General features: G+C 42.8%; 1 protein-coding gene and 1 pseudogene across 1 annotated transcript in view; one reads left to right on the top strand and one right to left on the bottom strand.

The window, feature by feature from the left end:
• Positions 1–15,923, top strand: part of LOC122541643 — a 131,006-nt pseudogene that overhangs the window by 31,788 nt on the left and 83,295 nt on the right.
• LOC122541647 (zinc finger protein 658B-like) overlaps positions 8,292–15,923 on the bottom strand; it is a 15,707-nt gene continuing 8,075 nt past the window's right edge. The window contains exons 3-4 of the mRNA XM_043678577.1: positions 14,693–14,697; positions 8,292–10,921 (exon numbers count right to left, since the gene is read on the bottom strand). Coding sequence (XP_043534512.1) covers positions 9,845–10,921; positions 14,693–14,697 — 1,082 coding nt within the window. The 3' untranslated portion in view covers positions 8,292–9,844. The remainder of the gene's footprint in view (positions 10,922–14,692; positions 14,698–15,923) is intronic.

Here is a 15,923-nt window from a genome sequence, read left to right as displayed (position 1 = left end):
AACAGGGCTGAATAGGGGTACCCACCCCCTGCCAAAGGGGGCAATTACCCATCCCAAAATCCAATTTCCCATTCCTGCTGCCAAGACTGAAGCCTGGGCATTTGAATACCCAAACTGGGTAAAAACTGTCCGTAAGTCGGCACCTAGCCATCCCAACCATTTTCCCTCCTCCTAGCTGGAGCCGCACTGCAAACACAAGCAGAAAAGAAAGAAAGTACACCATGGAATAGCCATGTGAATAAAGAGATTTTGAAAAAAAAGGCTAAATATCCCACCCATCCTTTGGTATAACTTAACTGAGAAATTGAAAGCACACATCTCAACCGCCGCCAAACATGAAAGCTTAAACCAGATTATTAGTGGGCGGCACGGTGGCACAGTGGTTAGCACTGCTGCCTCACAGCGCCAGAGACCCGGGTTCAATTCCCGCCTCAGGCGACTGACTGTGTGGAGTTTGCACGTTCTCCCCGTGTCTGCGTGGGTTTCCTCCGGGTGCTCTGGTTTCCTCCCACAGTCCAAAGATGTGCAGGGTCAGGTGAATTGGCCATAATAAATTGCCCGTAGTGTTAGATAAGGGGTAAATGTAGGGGTATGGGTGGGTTTCGCTTCGGCGGGTCGGTGTGGACTTGTTGGGCCGAAGAGCCTGTTTCCACACTGTAATATAATCTAATCTAATCTAATCTAATATTACCAATAAAAAAAGGAAAAGAAAGCCCCAACCAGACTTCCTCTGTTTTTTAAAGAAAAAAAACAAAGACATACCCAAACAACACGACTATTTGTACATACTAAATTGTCCAGATTAAGTTAATTTGTCCACAAAGTCTCATGCCTTCTCCGAGGTATCAAAGAGATGTACGGGTCCACCTAAAGTGAGATGAAGCACCACCGGATACCTCAGAGAGTACTGGATCCCAAGCTCCGTCAGTCTTCTCTTGACACTCTCATAAAATTTTCTTTCTGGATCACCACCGCTGAGAAGTCCTGGAAGAACATGATCTTAGAGCCCTTGTAAATTAGGGCCTTCGGATCCTTCCCCTGGATTCTGGAAGCTTCCACCATTCTATCCTTATCTCTATAATGATGAAACCGCACCAAGAGAGGACGAGGATGTTGAGCCAGACCTGACCTCCGCGCCATGATCCGGTGAGCCCTTTTGATTTCAAGCCTCTCATTCCAGCCTCCAAGATAAGGAATTTCAGCAACCGGTCCTCAATAAATTCCGCCAGCCACTCACCTTCCTTACTCTCCAACAGACCGAATATTTTTACTCCTGCCCCTGTTCTCGAGGTCATCAACTTGGTCACGCAAATTATGGACCTGCGTCTCTAGGGCTTGGATCCTGTCCTTGGAGAAACTGGGATCAGCTTTCGCTTCTGTGACTCTGTGCTCAAGCTCATCCATCCTTTTTTCCAGGTCTCCCAGCTGCTGTTCATGCTTCTGCAGCATGATAGAAATTGGAGCCAGCTTCTCATCTAGCTGCTTACCCAGCGTCTCACAAGATTTCACGAGCTCCTTTACTTGGTAAGTAATCGAGTCCAAGGATCCTGTGGACTGGATCGCAAGTCTGGCCTTCGACACTCCTCCTCCCTTCTTCAGCATCCCTGGACAGCAAAAACTCAGGTAGGTTGATTTTCTACAAGACCTTTCCAGTGCCCCAGGGTATCGCGATGGTCCGGGTTGGGCAGGTTAAAAGTCCATCCCGCTTATGCTGCAGTGCAGAGCTCTACAACGTGATCCTCCTAGATTGGCGCCATGTTAGATCCCCCCTTTCATTTCTTCTTGACCAATCCTGAATCTGTGATATTTGGTTAGGGTTGAGTCATATGCACCTTACCTTCATTTTGTGTAAGAAAATCTTAACTCTCAATCTGATGAAGTATTTAAGTGCTTTAATTTAACAGATTGTGTAAGTTGGACATTTTCATTGGCCCTGGAGCGTTGGAGGCTGAGGGGTGACCTTATAGAGGTTTACAAAATTATCAGGGGCATGGATAGGGTAAATCGGCAAAGTCTTTTCCCTGGGGTCGGGGAGCCAGAACTAGAGGGCATAGGTTTAGGGTGAGAGGGGAAAGATATAAGAGACCTAAGGGGCAACTTTTTCACGCAGAAGGTGGTACGTGTATGGAATGAGCTGCCAGAGGAAGTGGCAGAGGCTGGTACAATTGCAACATTTAAGAGGCGTTTGGATGGGTATATGAATAGGAAGGATTTGGAGGGATATGTGCTGGTTGGGTTGGGATATCTGGTCGGCACGGACGGGTTGGACCGAAGGGTCTGTTTCCATGCTGTACATCTCTATGACTCTGTGGGTGATTTTCTGGTGAATTAGATATTTTCACATCCTCAATCGTGTTATTCCAGGTTTACAGCTTATTTAGTGTTACTTCAATGAAACTGACAGTTCTCCTCTGAAGATGGAGGATTAAGATCTTCCTCTTGAATTTGGGTCATCTCATCACCTGACATTAAAGTCAAATCTGCTGCACTGATTTTTTTCACCACAATCCTTTGCTGTCTGAATAACTTCAGTTAAAGATTCAACCATCAGCTCAAGTGGGTTGCAATGCAAATTCAGTTTCTTCTCATCTGCATCTTCTTGAAAACGTTGTTGGTTTTGGTCATCTGAATCTTCTTCAGTGATGATACGAATTGAAAATTTATGCAATCCTGTGTAGTCATGGATTTTACAATGGTTTGTGAGATCTTCAATCTCTCAGGAGATTTCTGAATGCCAGACTACTTACTGGGTCCTGGCTATACATCGGACAATATTGCAATGATCCCAATCTCTTTTCAAGAAACTGGAATAATTTGTCTTTAATCAAACACTAAGATGTTGTCCATAATTTTGAAATACTGCCAGTGCTCAATGTATGTGTTCTTGGCCAACTCGCTCGACATTTAGTGAAGGTTTAATTTCATTTAGAACAATGGAAACACCTTCTTTCTCTCTTTTTCTTATAAAATTTGCTTGAAACTCTGTGGCTTGCTGGACACTGGTTCTTCTTGGCCATGTGAAATGTTATATTTGTGCCATTATGGGTATATCCATAGATTTCTTGTTTTTTTTTTGGCTTCTTCCACAAGTCTCAGAAGCAAAATTAAATCTACCTTTCGCCCATTGACTGGCTGGTCAACAAGTTAGGAGCTGGAAACTGATTCAACTAATTCTGCTACTTCAAGGAAACTCAGCTGTGAACTTGTATGCAGCCTCAAATGTAAGCGTTGATTGTGAATTGTGTGGTATGCATTTTCAACTCTCAGGCTGTTTGTGTCACACTGTTACTTGTTGAAAATTTTTAATGCTGTGATTTATTCCACCTGGAATAGGCAGTCTCATCTGATCTGACAAGGTAGTGACACTCGTCCCTGTGCCACGCCAAAATTAATGAAATGTCCATTGACATAAATAGTTGTTCAAACTGAGTTGTTTGAATTACAGTTTCCTTTTGAAATGCCTCAGGTGATTTTCCAGCGATGGTGGTTCTATCACATCAACATTGTATGAGAAAGCAATTTGCCTCTTTGTTGCTCTGAAACTGTGTGCTAACATCTGCATCTTCCTGTAAAAGTGGCCTTTCTTTAGTCATGGCTGAGGATTTCTTGTGCCTAAGATTCTTCTTGGTACACAACGCTGACACTGAGTCTTAAATCTGAGGTCTCCTAATTGGTTTGGCTTTTTGTGTGTGTTTTAGAATGTTCATACTTTATAAAGCGGATAGATTCTGTTGCTCTTTTGCAATAAGGTTGATCTTCTCCTCTCAAGATTTGTCTGTATATGCCTGGTTGATGCAAATGACTTTCTCCAAACTGAAATATTCTTTTTACTAGAATAAATGTGACAAAGATTCATCAATAATTTCAACAATAATCTGATCTAGTTTCAAAGCACCATAATTAATTATCCACTTATCTGCAGACATCATCAAAATTATGTATGGATTTCTTGGATGCTGAACTCTTTGGGTCAATCTTGTACTTGTAAGAATTTTGTTTCTTCTCAGATTCAAATAATTGTGAAAAACTTGTAAAACTTCTTCAAATGTATCTGTGTCTGTATGTTTTGATGATTTATAACATCATCCACTATGGGTCCTGTTGAATACAATTAGAAATGTATATCTTCAATTCAGGATTTAATACATTAATTAAAAGAATTTTTGCGTCTTATTGTTTTCTATAACATATCCAATCCTGTGATATTTTGGATCGTACTGGTATAAAATCTTTAAAGCAGTACTTACTTCTCCTATCATTTTCTTTTAAGACATTTATCTTATGATTATCTTAAATTCTGCAATGTTTGAATATTTGGCTATGAAGCTTTTAATCATGCAGTAGATAAATGCTGTTATTTTCTAGAACAAAGAACAATACAGCACAGGAACAGGCCCTTCAGCCCTCCACACCTGGCTGACACATTTTGCCTTTCCATGCTAAAATCGTCTTCACTTACAGGATCCCGTATCCCTCTGTTCCCTTCCTATTCATGTATTCATCCAGATGGTTCTTGAATGCTGCTATAAACGTGTCTGCTTCCACTATCTCCTCTGGCAGCGTGTTCAAAGCATTCACCATCCTTTGTGTGAAAAATGTGCCTCGCACATGTGTTTTAAACTCCCCCCACCACACAGACACACCCATAGAACCTGTGTCTCCTACTAATTGACCCCTCCACCCTAGGAAAACACTTCATACTTTTCACTGTATCCATGCCATTCACAATATTGTAAACTTCTGCAAGGTCACCCCCCCAACCTCCTGTATTCTAGTGAAAACAAACCCAGTCTATCCTACCAAGCAACATCCTGGTAAACCTTTTCTGTACCCTCTCCAAAGAATCCACATCCTTCTGATAGTGCAGTGACCAGAACTGTACACAACATTCCAAGTGTGGTCTAACTGAAGTTCTATAAAGCTGCAGCATAGCTTGCCAATCCTTATACCTGTGCCCCTTCCAATGAAGACAAGCATGGCATAGACCTTTTATTTACTGCGCTGCCACCTTCAATGACCTGTGGACCTGCACACCCAGATCCCTCTGCATGTCAATACTCCAAAGGGTTCTGCCATTCACTGTATAATTTCCACCTGTACTTGACCTTGCAAAACGCACCACCTCACATTTGTCCAGATTAAACTCCATCTGCCATTCTTCTGACCAACCTCCAACTGATCTATATCCTGCTGTATCCTCTACAATCCTCCTCACTATCCGCAACTCCATCAATCTTTGTATTGTCCACAAAAATACTAATTAGACTAGTCACGTTTTCCTCCACATCATTTATGGGCAGCATGGTGGCACAGTGGTTAGCACTGCTGCCTCACAGCGCCAGAGACCTGGGTTCAATTCCCACCTCAGGTGACTGACTGTGTGGAGGTTGCACGTTCTCCCCGTGTCTGCGTGGGTTTCCTCCAGGTGCTCTGGTTTTCTCCCACAGTCAGGTGAATTGGCCGTGCTAAATTGCCCGTAGTGTTAGGTTAGGGGTATGGGTGGGTTGTGCTTCGGCGGAGCGGTGTGGATTTGTTGGGCTGAAGGGCCTGTTTCCACACTGTAAGTAATCTAATCTAATTTATGTCGACCATGAACAGCAGAGGTCCCAGCACTGATCTCTGTGGAACGCCACTATCACAACCCTCCATTCCTAAAAGCATCCTTCCACCACTACCCTCTGTCTCCTATGACTAAGTCAGTTCTCTATCCACCTTGCCAGCTCACCCTGATACCATATGACTTCAACTTTTGGACCAGTTTGCCATGAAGTACCTTGTCAAAGGTTTTACTGAAGTCCACGTAAACGACATCAACTGCTTTTCCCTCATCAATCAGTTTCATCACCTCCTCAAAAACTCAATCAAGTTAGTGATGCAAGACCTCCCCCTGCACAAAACCATGCTCTGTATCGCTAATAAATCCATTTGCTTCTAAAAGTGTATAGATCTTGTCCCTGAGAATCTTTTACAATAATTTCCTTACCACCAAGGTGAGGGTCACAGGCCTGTAATTTCCTGGATTATCCCTGCTACCCTTCTTAAACAATGGACAACATTGGCTATTCTCCAGTTCTCTGCGACCTCACCGGTGGCCAAAGAGGATACAAAGATGTCTGTCAATGCTCCAGCAATTTGTTCTCTTGCCTTCATCAATATTCTGAGATAGATCCCATCAGGACTCGGAGACTTATCTACCTTAATACTTTCTAGGATGCACACCACCTCTTCTTCCTTTTTAATAGCAACTGGCTTAGAAATTTTGTCTCTGAGTTCTGAAGAAGGGTCACAGGATTTGAAATGTTGACTCTGCTTTCTCTTCACAGATGCTGCCAGACCTGCTGAATTTCTCTAACAATTTTTGTTTATGTTTCAGGCTTCCAGCATCCACATGTTGTTTTTAATATCTTGGTCTTTTAAACTTTGTGGCTTTGTTCCATTATTTATCTTCCTTTAACATTTTAAATTCTGCATTGAAGCAATGCTGCATTTCTATTCTGCTTACTGGGGGTCCCATCTTAAGCAGAAGAGGCACTTTTCTGAGCAAGGTGTAATTTATAACTTAGCAAGTCATATTGGCTATTAAATAAGTCATGATAAGTCAGTTTATCTGGAAAGTTTTCCTCGGATGATGGTGGCTAGCACGAGGGGACATAGCTTTAAATTGAGGGGTGATAGACATAGGACAGATGTCAGAGGTAGTTTCTTTATGCAGAGAGTAGTAGAGACATGGAATGCACTACCTGTAACAGTAGTAGACTCGCCATCTTTAAGGACATTTAAATGGTCATTAGATAGTTATATGTACAAAAATGGAATTGTGAAGGTAGATGGGCTTCAGATTGATTTTACAGGTCGGTGCAACATCAAGGGCCGAAGGGCCTGTACTGCGCTGGAATGTTCTATGTTCTATGAAATAATGATGACAAGTTGTCTCCATTAGGATCTCAAGCTAAACTCCACTTCTCCACACCCAAGACTGTATGATATCAGGATTGGGTGGAGCTTGATGCAGGCTGCAACATGAACTCTTTCAGGAGCACCACCTTACACAACAGTGTTATTAAATCGAAAAGTGTGGTATTGGAAAAGCATAGTCAGTCAGGCAGCATCCGAGGAGCAGGAGATTCAACATTTCGAGCATAAGCCCTTCATCACGAATGAGGGGTTGGCCAAGGGGGCTGAGAGATGAATTGGATGGGGGATGGGGCTGTGGGGAAGGAAGCTGGGAATGCGATAGGTAGATGAAGGTGGGGGTGAAGATGATAGGTCAGAGAGGAGGGTGGAGCGGATAGGTGAAAAGGCAGATGGACAGGTAGGACAGTTCAAGAAGGCAGTGCAGGGTTGGTAGGTTGGATCTGGAATAAGGTGGGGGGAGGGGAAGGAAAATGGTGAAATCCACATTGATCCCGTGTGGTTGGAGTGTTCCAGGGTAGAAGGTGAGACATTCTTCCTCCAGGCATCGATTGGCAAGAGTTTGACCTCCTAACTCACCACCTCTATCTCAAACTGTCCTAACTGTCCATCTTCTTTCCCATCTATCCACTCCACCCTCCTCTCCAACCTATCACCATTACTCCCACCTTCATCTACCTTGCCTCGCACCCAGCCCCACCCCCCACCTGTCCAATTTATCTCTCAGCCCCCTTGGGTCAACCCTCATTCCTGATGAACAGCTGATAGAAACGTCGACTCTCCTACTCCTCTGATGCTGCCTAACCTGCTGTGCTTTTCTTGCACCACACTTTTTGTAAGAAATGGGAAAGTGTTGTTTTACGCATAAGAAAAAGGGTCTAAGCAAGTATTAGGAAATAACTTTAATGTAGAGTTATTAAAGAAAATAATTCCTTTTAACATAATATTTAAAAACAGTTTCTGCAAAAAGCTAAGATTACTGAAACATATAAACGAGGCAATAAAAGATACATTGTTAAGATGTATGTACAAGAATGGAATGTACCTGTGGACAATGAAAGAAGTTACAAAGGGAACATCGAGATAAGAGTTTAGCCTTATGACAGCACATGCAAGAGGGAAAATTGCCAACTTGGAAAGAAGGGGGCAATGGGCGTGGAGCGTAGATGGGCAGAGGCGAAATGGTAAGAAAGATTGCGTAATGTAGGGATCGGAAGAGGTGACCTCACGCAACTCAAAGGTTGAAACTGTTGTAGAAATTTGAATTTTCTTCACTTCATTTGCTCTCTGCAAATTGAAGTCCTTTCTTGCAAGATCGTAGAATAAATTGTCTTGTTTCCAGTTTTGGTGGTCTCGTCTAAATTTTATTGAATTTTGTTTCTAACAGATTCGACTCTGATTTCCAGCATCTACAATCCTCACATTCTCCATGTTATTAAATCAATCAAGACTCTTTGCCTCAATTGATCTCTTTTAATAAAAGCTAGCAAATTCTTTCGTTAAGAAATAATTTGACCAAGAGAGATGGAGAGCTTGGTGAAAATTGCCCCATTCACCTTGTGCTTCTCTCTCCTATGTCTGTCGGTCCCACTACTGCACAACAGCACTCCCTTGGATGCTGTGGGTTTTCCTCTTCCAATCTATCAGACACATCCCACGCTGATGTTGTAAGTTTGAAATCCTCTGAGGATGAAGAATGCTATTTTCACACTAGAACCTTCTGTCAAATGTTTACCAGGAGAACTGAGGTAGCAGCTGAAATATGAGGCTTCATTCAGATGGTACAATGACAAGTTTAAATCTCCATGTAATCTGCTTCTCAAAGTCATCACCATTTCACCGTTCAGTTTCCTAAGCTTCTGGAAACTCATGTTGTTAATATTCGGAGCAACTTAAATTTTAAACATATGTAAAATGGCTACTGCTCTTAAATCTTTATTACATATTACATCAGAAATCACATAAATATGGTTAGGTGCAGTGTAAAAAGTAATTTATCAAAACATCCCCTTCCCATAACAAAAGGAAAAAGATTCCTGAAATGTCATTTGCAAGTTGTTTTGCAACATTGTCCAGACAAATCTTATATTTCATAGTCAAGTTGTTACACTTCAATTGCACTTTTAACCTTGAAGGTGTTCAAGTATATAATCCCAAGCAATATCTCTGCAAATTAAGTAACATCATTTGCAAATGTTTTGGAGCAGACAGAAATAGTTTACGAAACATACATTGAAATAGCTTGAGGTCAGATTTGACTATCAGTCATTCTCACGCAAACAGGTCATAGCTGAAATGCTTGCAAGTAAAACAATGAATGGTCTCTCTTAATCTGCGTAGTGTTGTTCAGTTTGTGTTAATACTCTGGATATAAACACAACGGGTTGTCCTCACTGCCTGGGGGCGACTCCAAGTCCTGTTTCACTGACATCACACTGCAGGGTCACTCCATTGTTACATCATAATCCCTCAGCACTGGTGATGTCATCACTAGTTGTTTAATGGGAGTGAAAGCTGCTTCTTGTTCTGTGTCCCAGTCCCATTGATCTATCCCTTTCAACCTGCCTTCACCTACCTATTGCATTCCCAGCTACCTTTCTGCCCCCCCCCCCCCACCACCAATCCCATGCAGCTCTCGGCCCCTGTGTACAGTTCACACGCTGATGAAAAGTTAGCCAAAAGTATGGGCTGGTCATTCCTCTGTGGGTTCACTGATGTTCCACAAGGTCCAAGAATTATGTGAAAGCTTCATTACAGAACTCGCACCAATGGAGATTTCTCTCCTCTATGTGTGTTGATGGTGCAGGGAATACACTGACTATACAAAAGCCTTGTTACAAATACCTGAAGAGTTTCCTCCATGTGAACCGAGTGTATTCCAGATAGCCAAAGATATCAAGAAATGCTCATCACAAACCTCAGTGTTAAAGGGTCACTCTGCTGTGTGGATCCTCTGATGAAGCAGGAGTCTCGATGATCTTGAGAATGATTTGTTACACATATTACACCTGAATGGTCTCTCCCCTGTGTGAATGTGTTGGTGTGTACGGAGGGTTGATGATCTCGAGAATGATTTGTTGCACACCTCACACGTGAATGGTTTCTCCCCTGTGTGGATACGTTGATGTATATGGAGGATTGACAACTGAGAGAATGATTTGGCACAAACTTCACATCTGAATGGTTTCTCCCCTGTGTGAATCCTCTGATGCCGCAAGAGGTTTGATGACTCCGAGAATGATTTGTCACATACCTCACAAGTGAACGGTTTCTTCTCTGTGTGAGTCCTCTGATGGAGTAGAAGGTTTGATGATCTCAAGAATGATTTGTTGCACACACTGCATGTGAATGCTTTGCCCCCCTTATGAATGTGTTGGTGCTTGCGGAGGGTGGATAACTGTGAGAATGATTTGTCACACAACTCACAGGTGAACGGTTTCTCCCCTGTGTGAACTCGTTGGTGTACCCGGAGTGCTGATGATGATGAAAATGACTGGTCGCACATCTCACATCTGAATGGTTTCTCACCCGTGTGAATCCTCTGATGGAGCAGGAGTTTTGATGAGTTGGAGAATGATTTGTTGCACATTGTACACGTGAATGGCTTCTCCCCTGTGTGAATACGTTGATGTATGTGGAAGTGTGATGACTGTGAGAATGATTTGTCACACACCTCACATGTGAATGGTTTCTCCCCAGTGTGAATACGTTGGTGTATGCGAAGGCTCGATGACTGTGAGAATGATTTGCCACACAACTCACACATAAATGGTTTCTCTCCTGTATGAATATGTTGATGTATGAGGAGATGTGATGATTGCAAGAATGATTTGTCACACAGCTTGCACAAGAATGTTTTGTCCCCTGTGTGAATGCGTTGGTGCACTTGGAGGCTTGATGACTGTGAGAATGATTTCTCACATACCTCGCACATAAATGGTTTCTCCCCTGTGTGGCTACGTTGGTGCACAAGGAAGTGTGACGACTGAGAGAATGACTTGTCACAGATCTCACATCTGAATGGCTTCTCCATCGTGTAAATGCATTGATTTGCACGGAGGTATTGATGTCTATGAGAATGTTTTGTCAAAAACATCACATGCAAATGGCTTCTCCACAGTGTGAATGCATCAGTGAATCATTAATTTTGGACATCTCACACTGGATTCCTTTCTCTGATGTGTCACAAGATTTCACAAGTTGTGAGTACTCCTCTTGAACTGCCTCTCCCCTATAGGAATGAGTCAGTGATTCGTGAAGCTCAGTGAAGAATTGAAGCTATCACCACGCTTCTTCCCAATCTCACCCTGACCCATCACCCACGGTCAAACCTTCAGAAAGGTTGGTTCTGATGGAAGGCGGCACACCACTGACCAGTTTCAGATCTGATGATATGTCAAAGCTCCCTGACCTGACCAATTTCCAGATGACGGTTTCACTGCCCAACCTGTTCTGTGTTGAGCAATGCTGTGAAGGAATAGGATGTCTTCCCACAGTTGTGCAGTTGTTCCTTTGGTGATGGTCGGGATCTATCTGTCTGTCCTCTCTGTATTCTCTGGTGTAGTACGGCACAATCCTTCTGTAAAACAGGAAAAGAAAACATGATTTTGTCGAATACTTTCTCCTCCTTTACTGACAGATCTGACTCCTCAATTTTCTTCTTCTTTTCAGAAACACAGAAATTGGTAGCAGGAGTAGGCCATTTGGCTCATTGAGTTTGTTCACCAATTATCATTTCTAACACTCTGTATCAACAGCATGTATTTGCTTTCCACCAATATCCTTGACACCTTTTCCTTCTAGAAATCTAAACATTTCTTTCTTAAATATATTCAGTGATTTATACATCTCTAGATTTAGATGCATCTAGTGAGACCAATATTTGATGCTTATCCCTGATTGCCTTTGAGAAGTTTGTGGTAAGCTGTATTTTGAATATCTATTGTTAGGTAGCTTCTCAAGCTTTGCTGGACCTTCACCATCCAGGCCAAAGAAACAGTATTCAATCACCCTGCTGATTTATACCTTGTACTTGGTGAACAGGGACTGGGGAGTCAGGAGGTAAGTTATTTACCTCAAAATTCCCAGACCCTGACCTGCTCTTCAAGCCACACTATTTGTATGACTGGTCCAATTCAGTTTGCGGTCAATGGTAACCCCTGACATGTGACAGTCGGGACTCAGCAATTGAAAAGACATTGAAAATCTCTCAATAATGGGGAGATGGTGCACTGTTTTCCAGAAGCACTTATCTGGTATCAAATGTTACTTATCATTTATCAGCCCAAGTCTGAATGATATCCAGACAGGATAGCTTTAGCATTTGAGAAGTCACAAACGACACAGAATATTGTGTAATCATCATAAAACATCCCCAATTCAGACCTTATAATATTGGTAAAGTCACTAAAGCAGCTGAAGTTGGTGGGCCCCAAGGACACTTCCTGAGGAACTGCTACAGCGATGTCTTGGAACTGAGATCATTGCTCTTCAACAACTAACTTCCAACATGCTGGGGGAACATCAATCAGCCAAGGGCTTTCCCCTCGATTCTCAAGGATTCCTGCAGAAATTGCTGGAGAACTACAGTGGGTCTGGCAGCATCTGTGGAGAGAAAGCAGTCAGCATTTTGAATCCAGTGATCCTTCTTCAGAACTGTTTTGAAGATTCACTAGATTCAAAACATCAACTATGATTTCTCCAGAGATGCTGCCAGTCTTGCTAAATTTCTCACCAGTTTCCGTTTTTGCTTCCAGCATCCACAGTTCGTTGTTTTACTTTATCCCAATGACTCTATTTTTGCTCAGAAATCTTAATAAAACACCTGGTCAAATGCTGTCTTGATGTCAAAGGCAGTCACTCTCCCATCTCACCTCTGGAATTCAGCTCTTCTGTCTAGGTTTGGACCAAGGATGTAATGAGTTTAGGAGATGGCAGAGTCCAAGCTGAGCATTAGTGAACAAATTATTGACCGTAATATAGATTACCCTTTCACCACTTCACTGATGATTGAGAGTAGATTGATGCGGAAATATTTGGCCAGGTTGGAATTGTGCTGTTTTTCATACACAGGCAATTTATATAGCTAGGCAATTTTCGACACTGCAGGAACGATGCCAATGTAATAACTGTATTGGAACAGTTTAGCTAGCGGCACAGCTAGTTCTGGAGCGTAAGTCAGAACGTTGTAAGGGCTGATTTCTTTTCCAGTCTCCAGTACCTTCTGCTGTTTCTTGCTATCATGTGAGTGAATCGACTTGACTGGCATCTTGATTCTGGGACTTCTGTAGGTGTCTGAGATGGAAGAGCACTTCAAACTGTAGGCGGATGGAGATGTTTCAGCCTAGTCCTTTGAACACATTTACTGGGCTCTCCATCATAAAGTGTAGGGATATTTGTAGAGTCTCCTTCAATGTTAGATCTTGTCTGTTGGTTGAAAATCAATTTGCCCTATCTTCTGCTCGCTGCTTATGCTTTATGGCATGCAAGTATACCTGTGTTGTAGTTTCGTCAGGTTGAAACCTCACTTTTAGATATGCTTCGTGCTGCACCAGCAAATGTGATGTTAAAATCGAGTGGAGAATATGCTGGGCCAGGAGATTACAAAATATGGTTTAATTGAATTCTGCTGTTGCTGCTGATGTACACAGTATCATAAAGTACAGAAACAGACCCTTCAGTCTAACTCATCCATGCCGACCAGATCTCCAAAAGTATTCCAGTCCCATTTGCCAGCACTTGGCCCATATCCCTATAAACCCTTCCTATTCATGTACCCTTCCAGATGCTTTTTAAATAAGGCCATTAAGACATACGAGCAGAAATTAGGCCAGTCAGCCCATTGGGTCTGCTCTGCCAATCAGTCATGACTGGTAAGTTTCTCAACCGCATTCTTCCACTTTCTCTTCATAACATTTAACCCCCCTGATAGTCAAGAACCTATCTATGTCAGTACCTGGCCTCCACAGTCTTCTTATGGCAATGAATTCCAGTGATTCACCACTCTCTGGCTGAAGACATTTCTCTTTATCTCCGTTCTAAAAGATCTTCCCTTTACTCCAAGATTCTGCCCTCGGGTCCGAGTCTCTCTGACCAATGGAAACATCTTCCCAACATATACTTTGTCCAGGCCATTAAGTATTTTGTAAGTTTCAACTGGATTCCCCCCCATTCATCTTTCTAAACTCCACTGAGTATCGACCCAGAGTCCCTAAATGTTCCTTGTCTGCTAAACTTTTTAATCCTGGGACCACTCTCATGACCATCCTTTGAACACGTTCCAATACCAGTACATCCTTCCTGAGATATGGGGCCCAAAACTGAACACAATACTCCAAGTGTGATCTCACCAGAGCCTTACAAAGCCTCAGAAGTACATTCCTGCTTTTATATTCAAGTCCTCTCAAAACAAATGCCATCACTGTGTTTGCTTTCCTAACTAATGACTCAACCTGCAGTTTACGTTGACAGAATCCTGGACGAAAACTCCCAAGTCTCTTTGCACCTCAGACTTCTGAATTTTCTCCCTGTTTAGAAAATAGTCCATACCTCTATTCTTCCTACCAAAGTGCATGATTTCACATTTTCCCATATTGTACTCCATCTGCCACTTCTTTGCCTACTCTCCTAACCTGTCCAAATCCTTCTGCAGCCTCCCTGCCTCTTCAATGCTACCTGTCCCTCTACCTGTCTTTGTATCATCTGCAAACCTAGCCAGAATACCCTCAGGCTCTTTATCTCAATCTTTAATGTATAAAGTGAAATGTTGTGGTCCCAATACTGAGCCTTGCGGAACACCACTTGTTAACGGCTTCCATCCTGAGAAGGATCCTTTCATCCCTACTCCCTGCTTTTTTCCAAACAGCCAAGCTTCTATCCACGCTAGCACCTTGCCTCTAACATCATAGGCCCTTACATTATTCAGTAGCGGCACCTTGTCAAAGACCTTCTTGAAGTCCATGCAGATAACATCCATTGACTCTCTGTGGTCTAATTTGCTTATTACTTCCTCAAAGAGGTCTAGCAGATTTGCCAGGTAAGACCCACCCTTAATGAACCATGCTGACTTTGCCCTATTTTACTAGACACTTCCAAGTATTTAGACATCTCATCCTTTGCAATAGATTGTGGGCGGCACGGTGACACAGTGGTTAGCAGTACTGCCTCACAGCGCCAGAGACCCGGGTTCAATTCCCACCTCAGGCGACTGACTGTGTGGAGTTTGCACATTCTCCCCGTGTCTGCGTGGGTTTCCTCCAGGTGCTCCGGTTTCCTCCCACAGTGAATTGGCCATGCTAAATTGCCTGTAGTGTTAGGGGCGGGGGTAAATATAGGGGAATGGGTCTGAGTGGGTTGCGCTTCGGCGGGTCGGTATGGACTTGTTGGGCCGAAGGGGGCCTGTTTCCACACTGTAAGTAATCTAATCTAATCTAATCAGATTCAGGATCTTACCCACAACTGAAGTTAAGCTAATCCGTTTGTAATTTTTCCTCTTTTGCTGCTCTCCTTTTTTAAACAGGGGTGTTACATTAGCGAATTTCCAGTCTTCTGGGACCCTCTCTGATTCTAGCAATTCCAGAAAGAACACCACTAAAGCCTCCACTATCTCTTCAGCTCGCTCCCTTAGAACTCTGGGGTGTAGTCCACCTGGTGCAGGTGATTTATCCACCTTCAGGCCATTCAGATGTTTTAGCACATTCTCCTTGGTAGTGACCACCATACTAAGCTATGCCCTCTCACTCTCTTGAATTTTTGGGACATTACTCATGTCTTTAACTGTGAAGACTGATGCAACTTCCTTGTTCCCCATTATTATCACTCCAGCGTCAGTTTCCAGTGGTCCAATGTCTACTTTTGCCTCTGTTTTGCTCTTTATATAGCTAAAGAAACTCTAACAGTCTTCCTTTATATTACTGGCTAGCTTACCCTCATGTTTAATCTTCTCCATCCTTATTTCTTTTTTGTTGCCCCTCTGTTGGTCTTTGTAAGCTTCCTAATCCTCTGGTGTCCCA

This window comes from Chiloscyllium plagiosum, chromosome 37 (assembly GCF_004010195.1).
Source record: "Chiloscyllium plagiosum isolate BGI_BamShark_2017 chromosome 37, ASM401019v2, whole genome shotgun sequence".
NCBI lineage: Eukaryota > Metazoa > Chordata > Chondrichthyes > Orectolobiformes > Hemiscylliidae > Chiloscyllium > Chiloscyllium plagiosum.
Note: the sequence above shows the minus strand (reverse complement) of the source record. Positions and strands in the feature narration are given on the sequence as shown.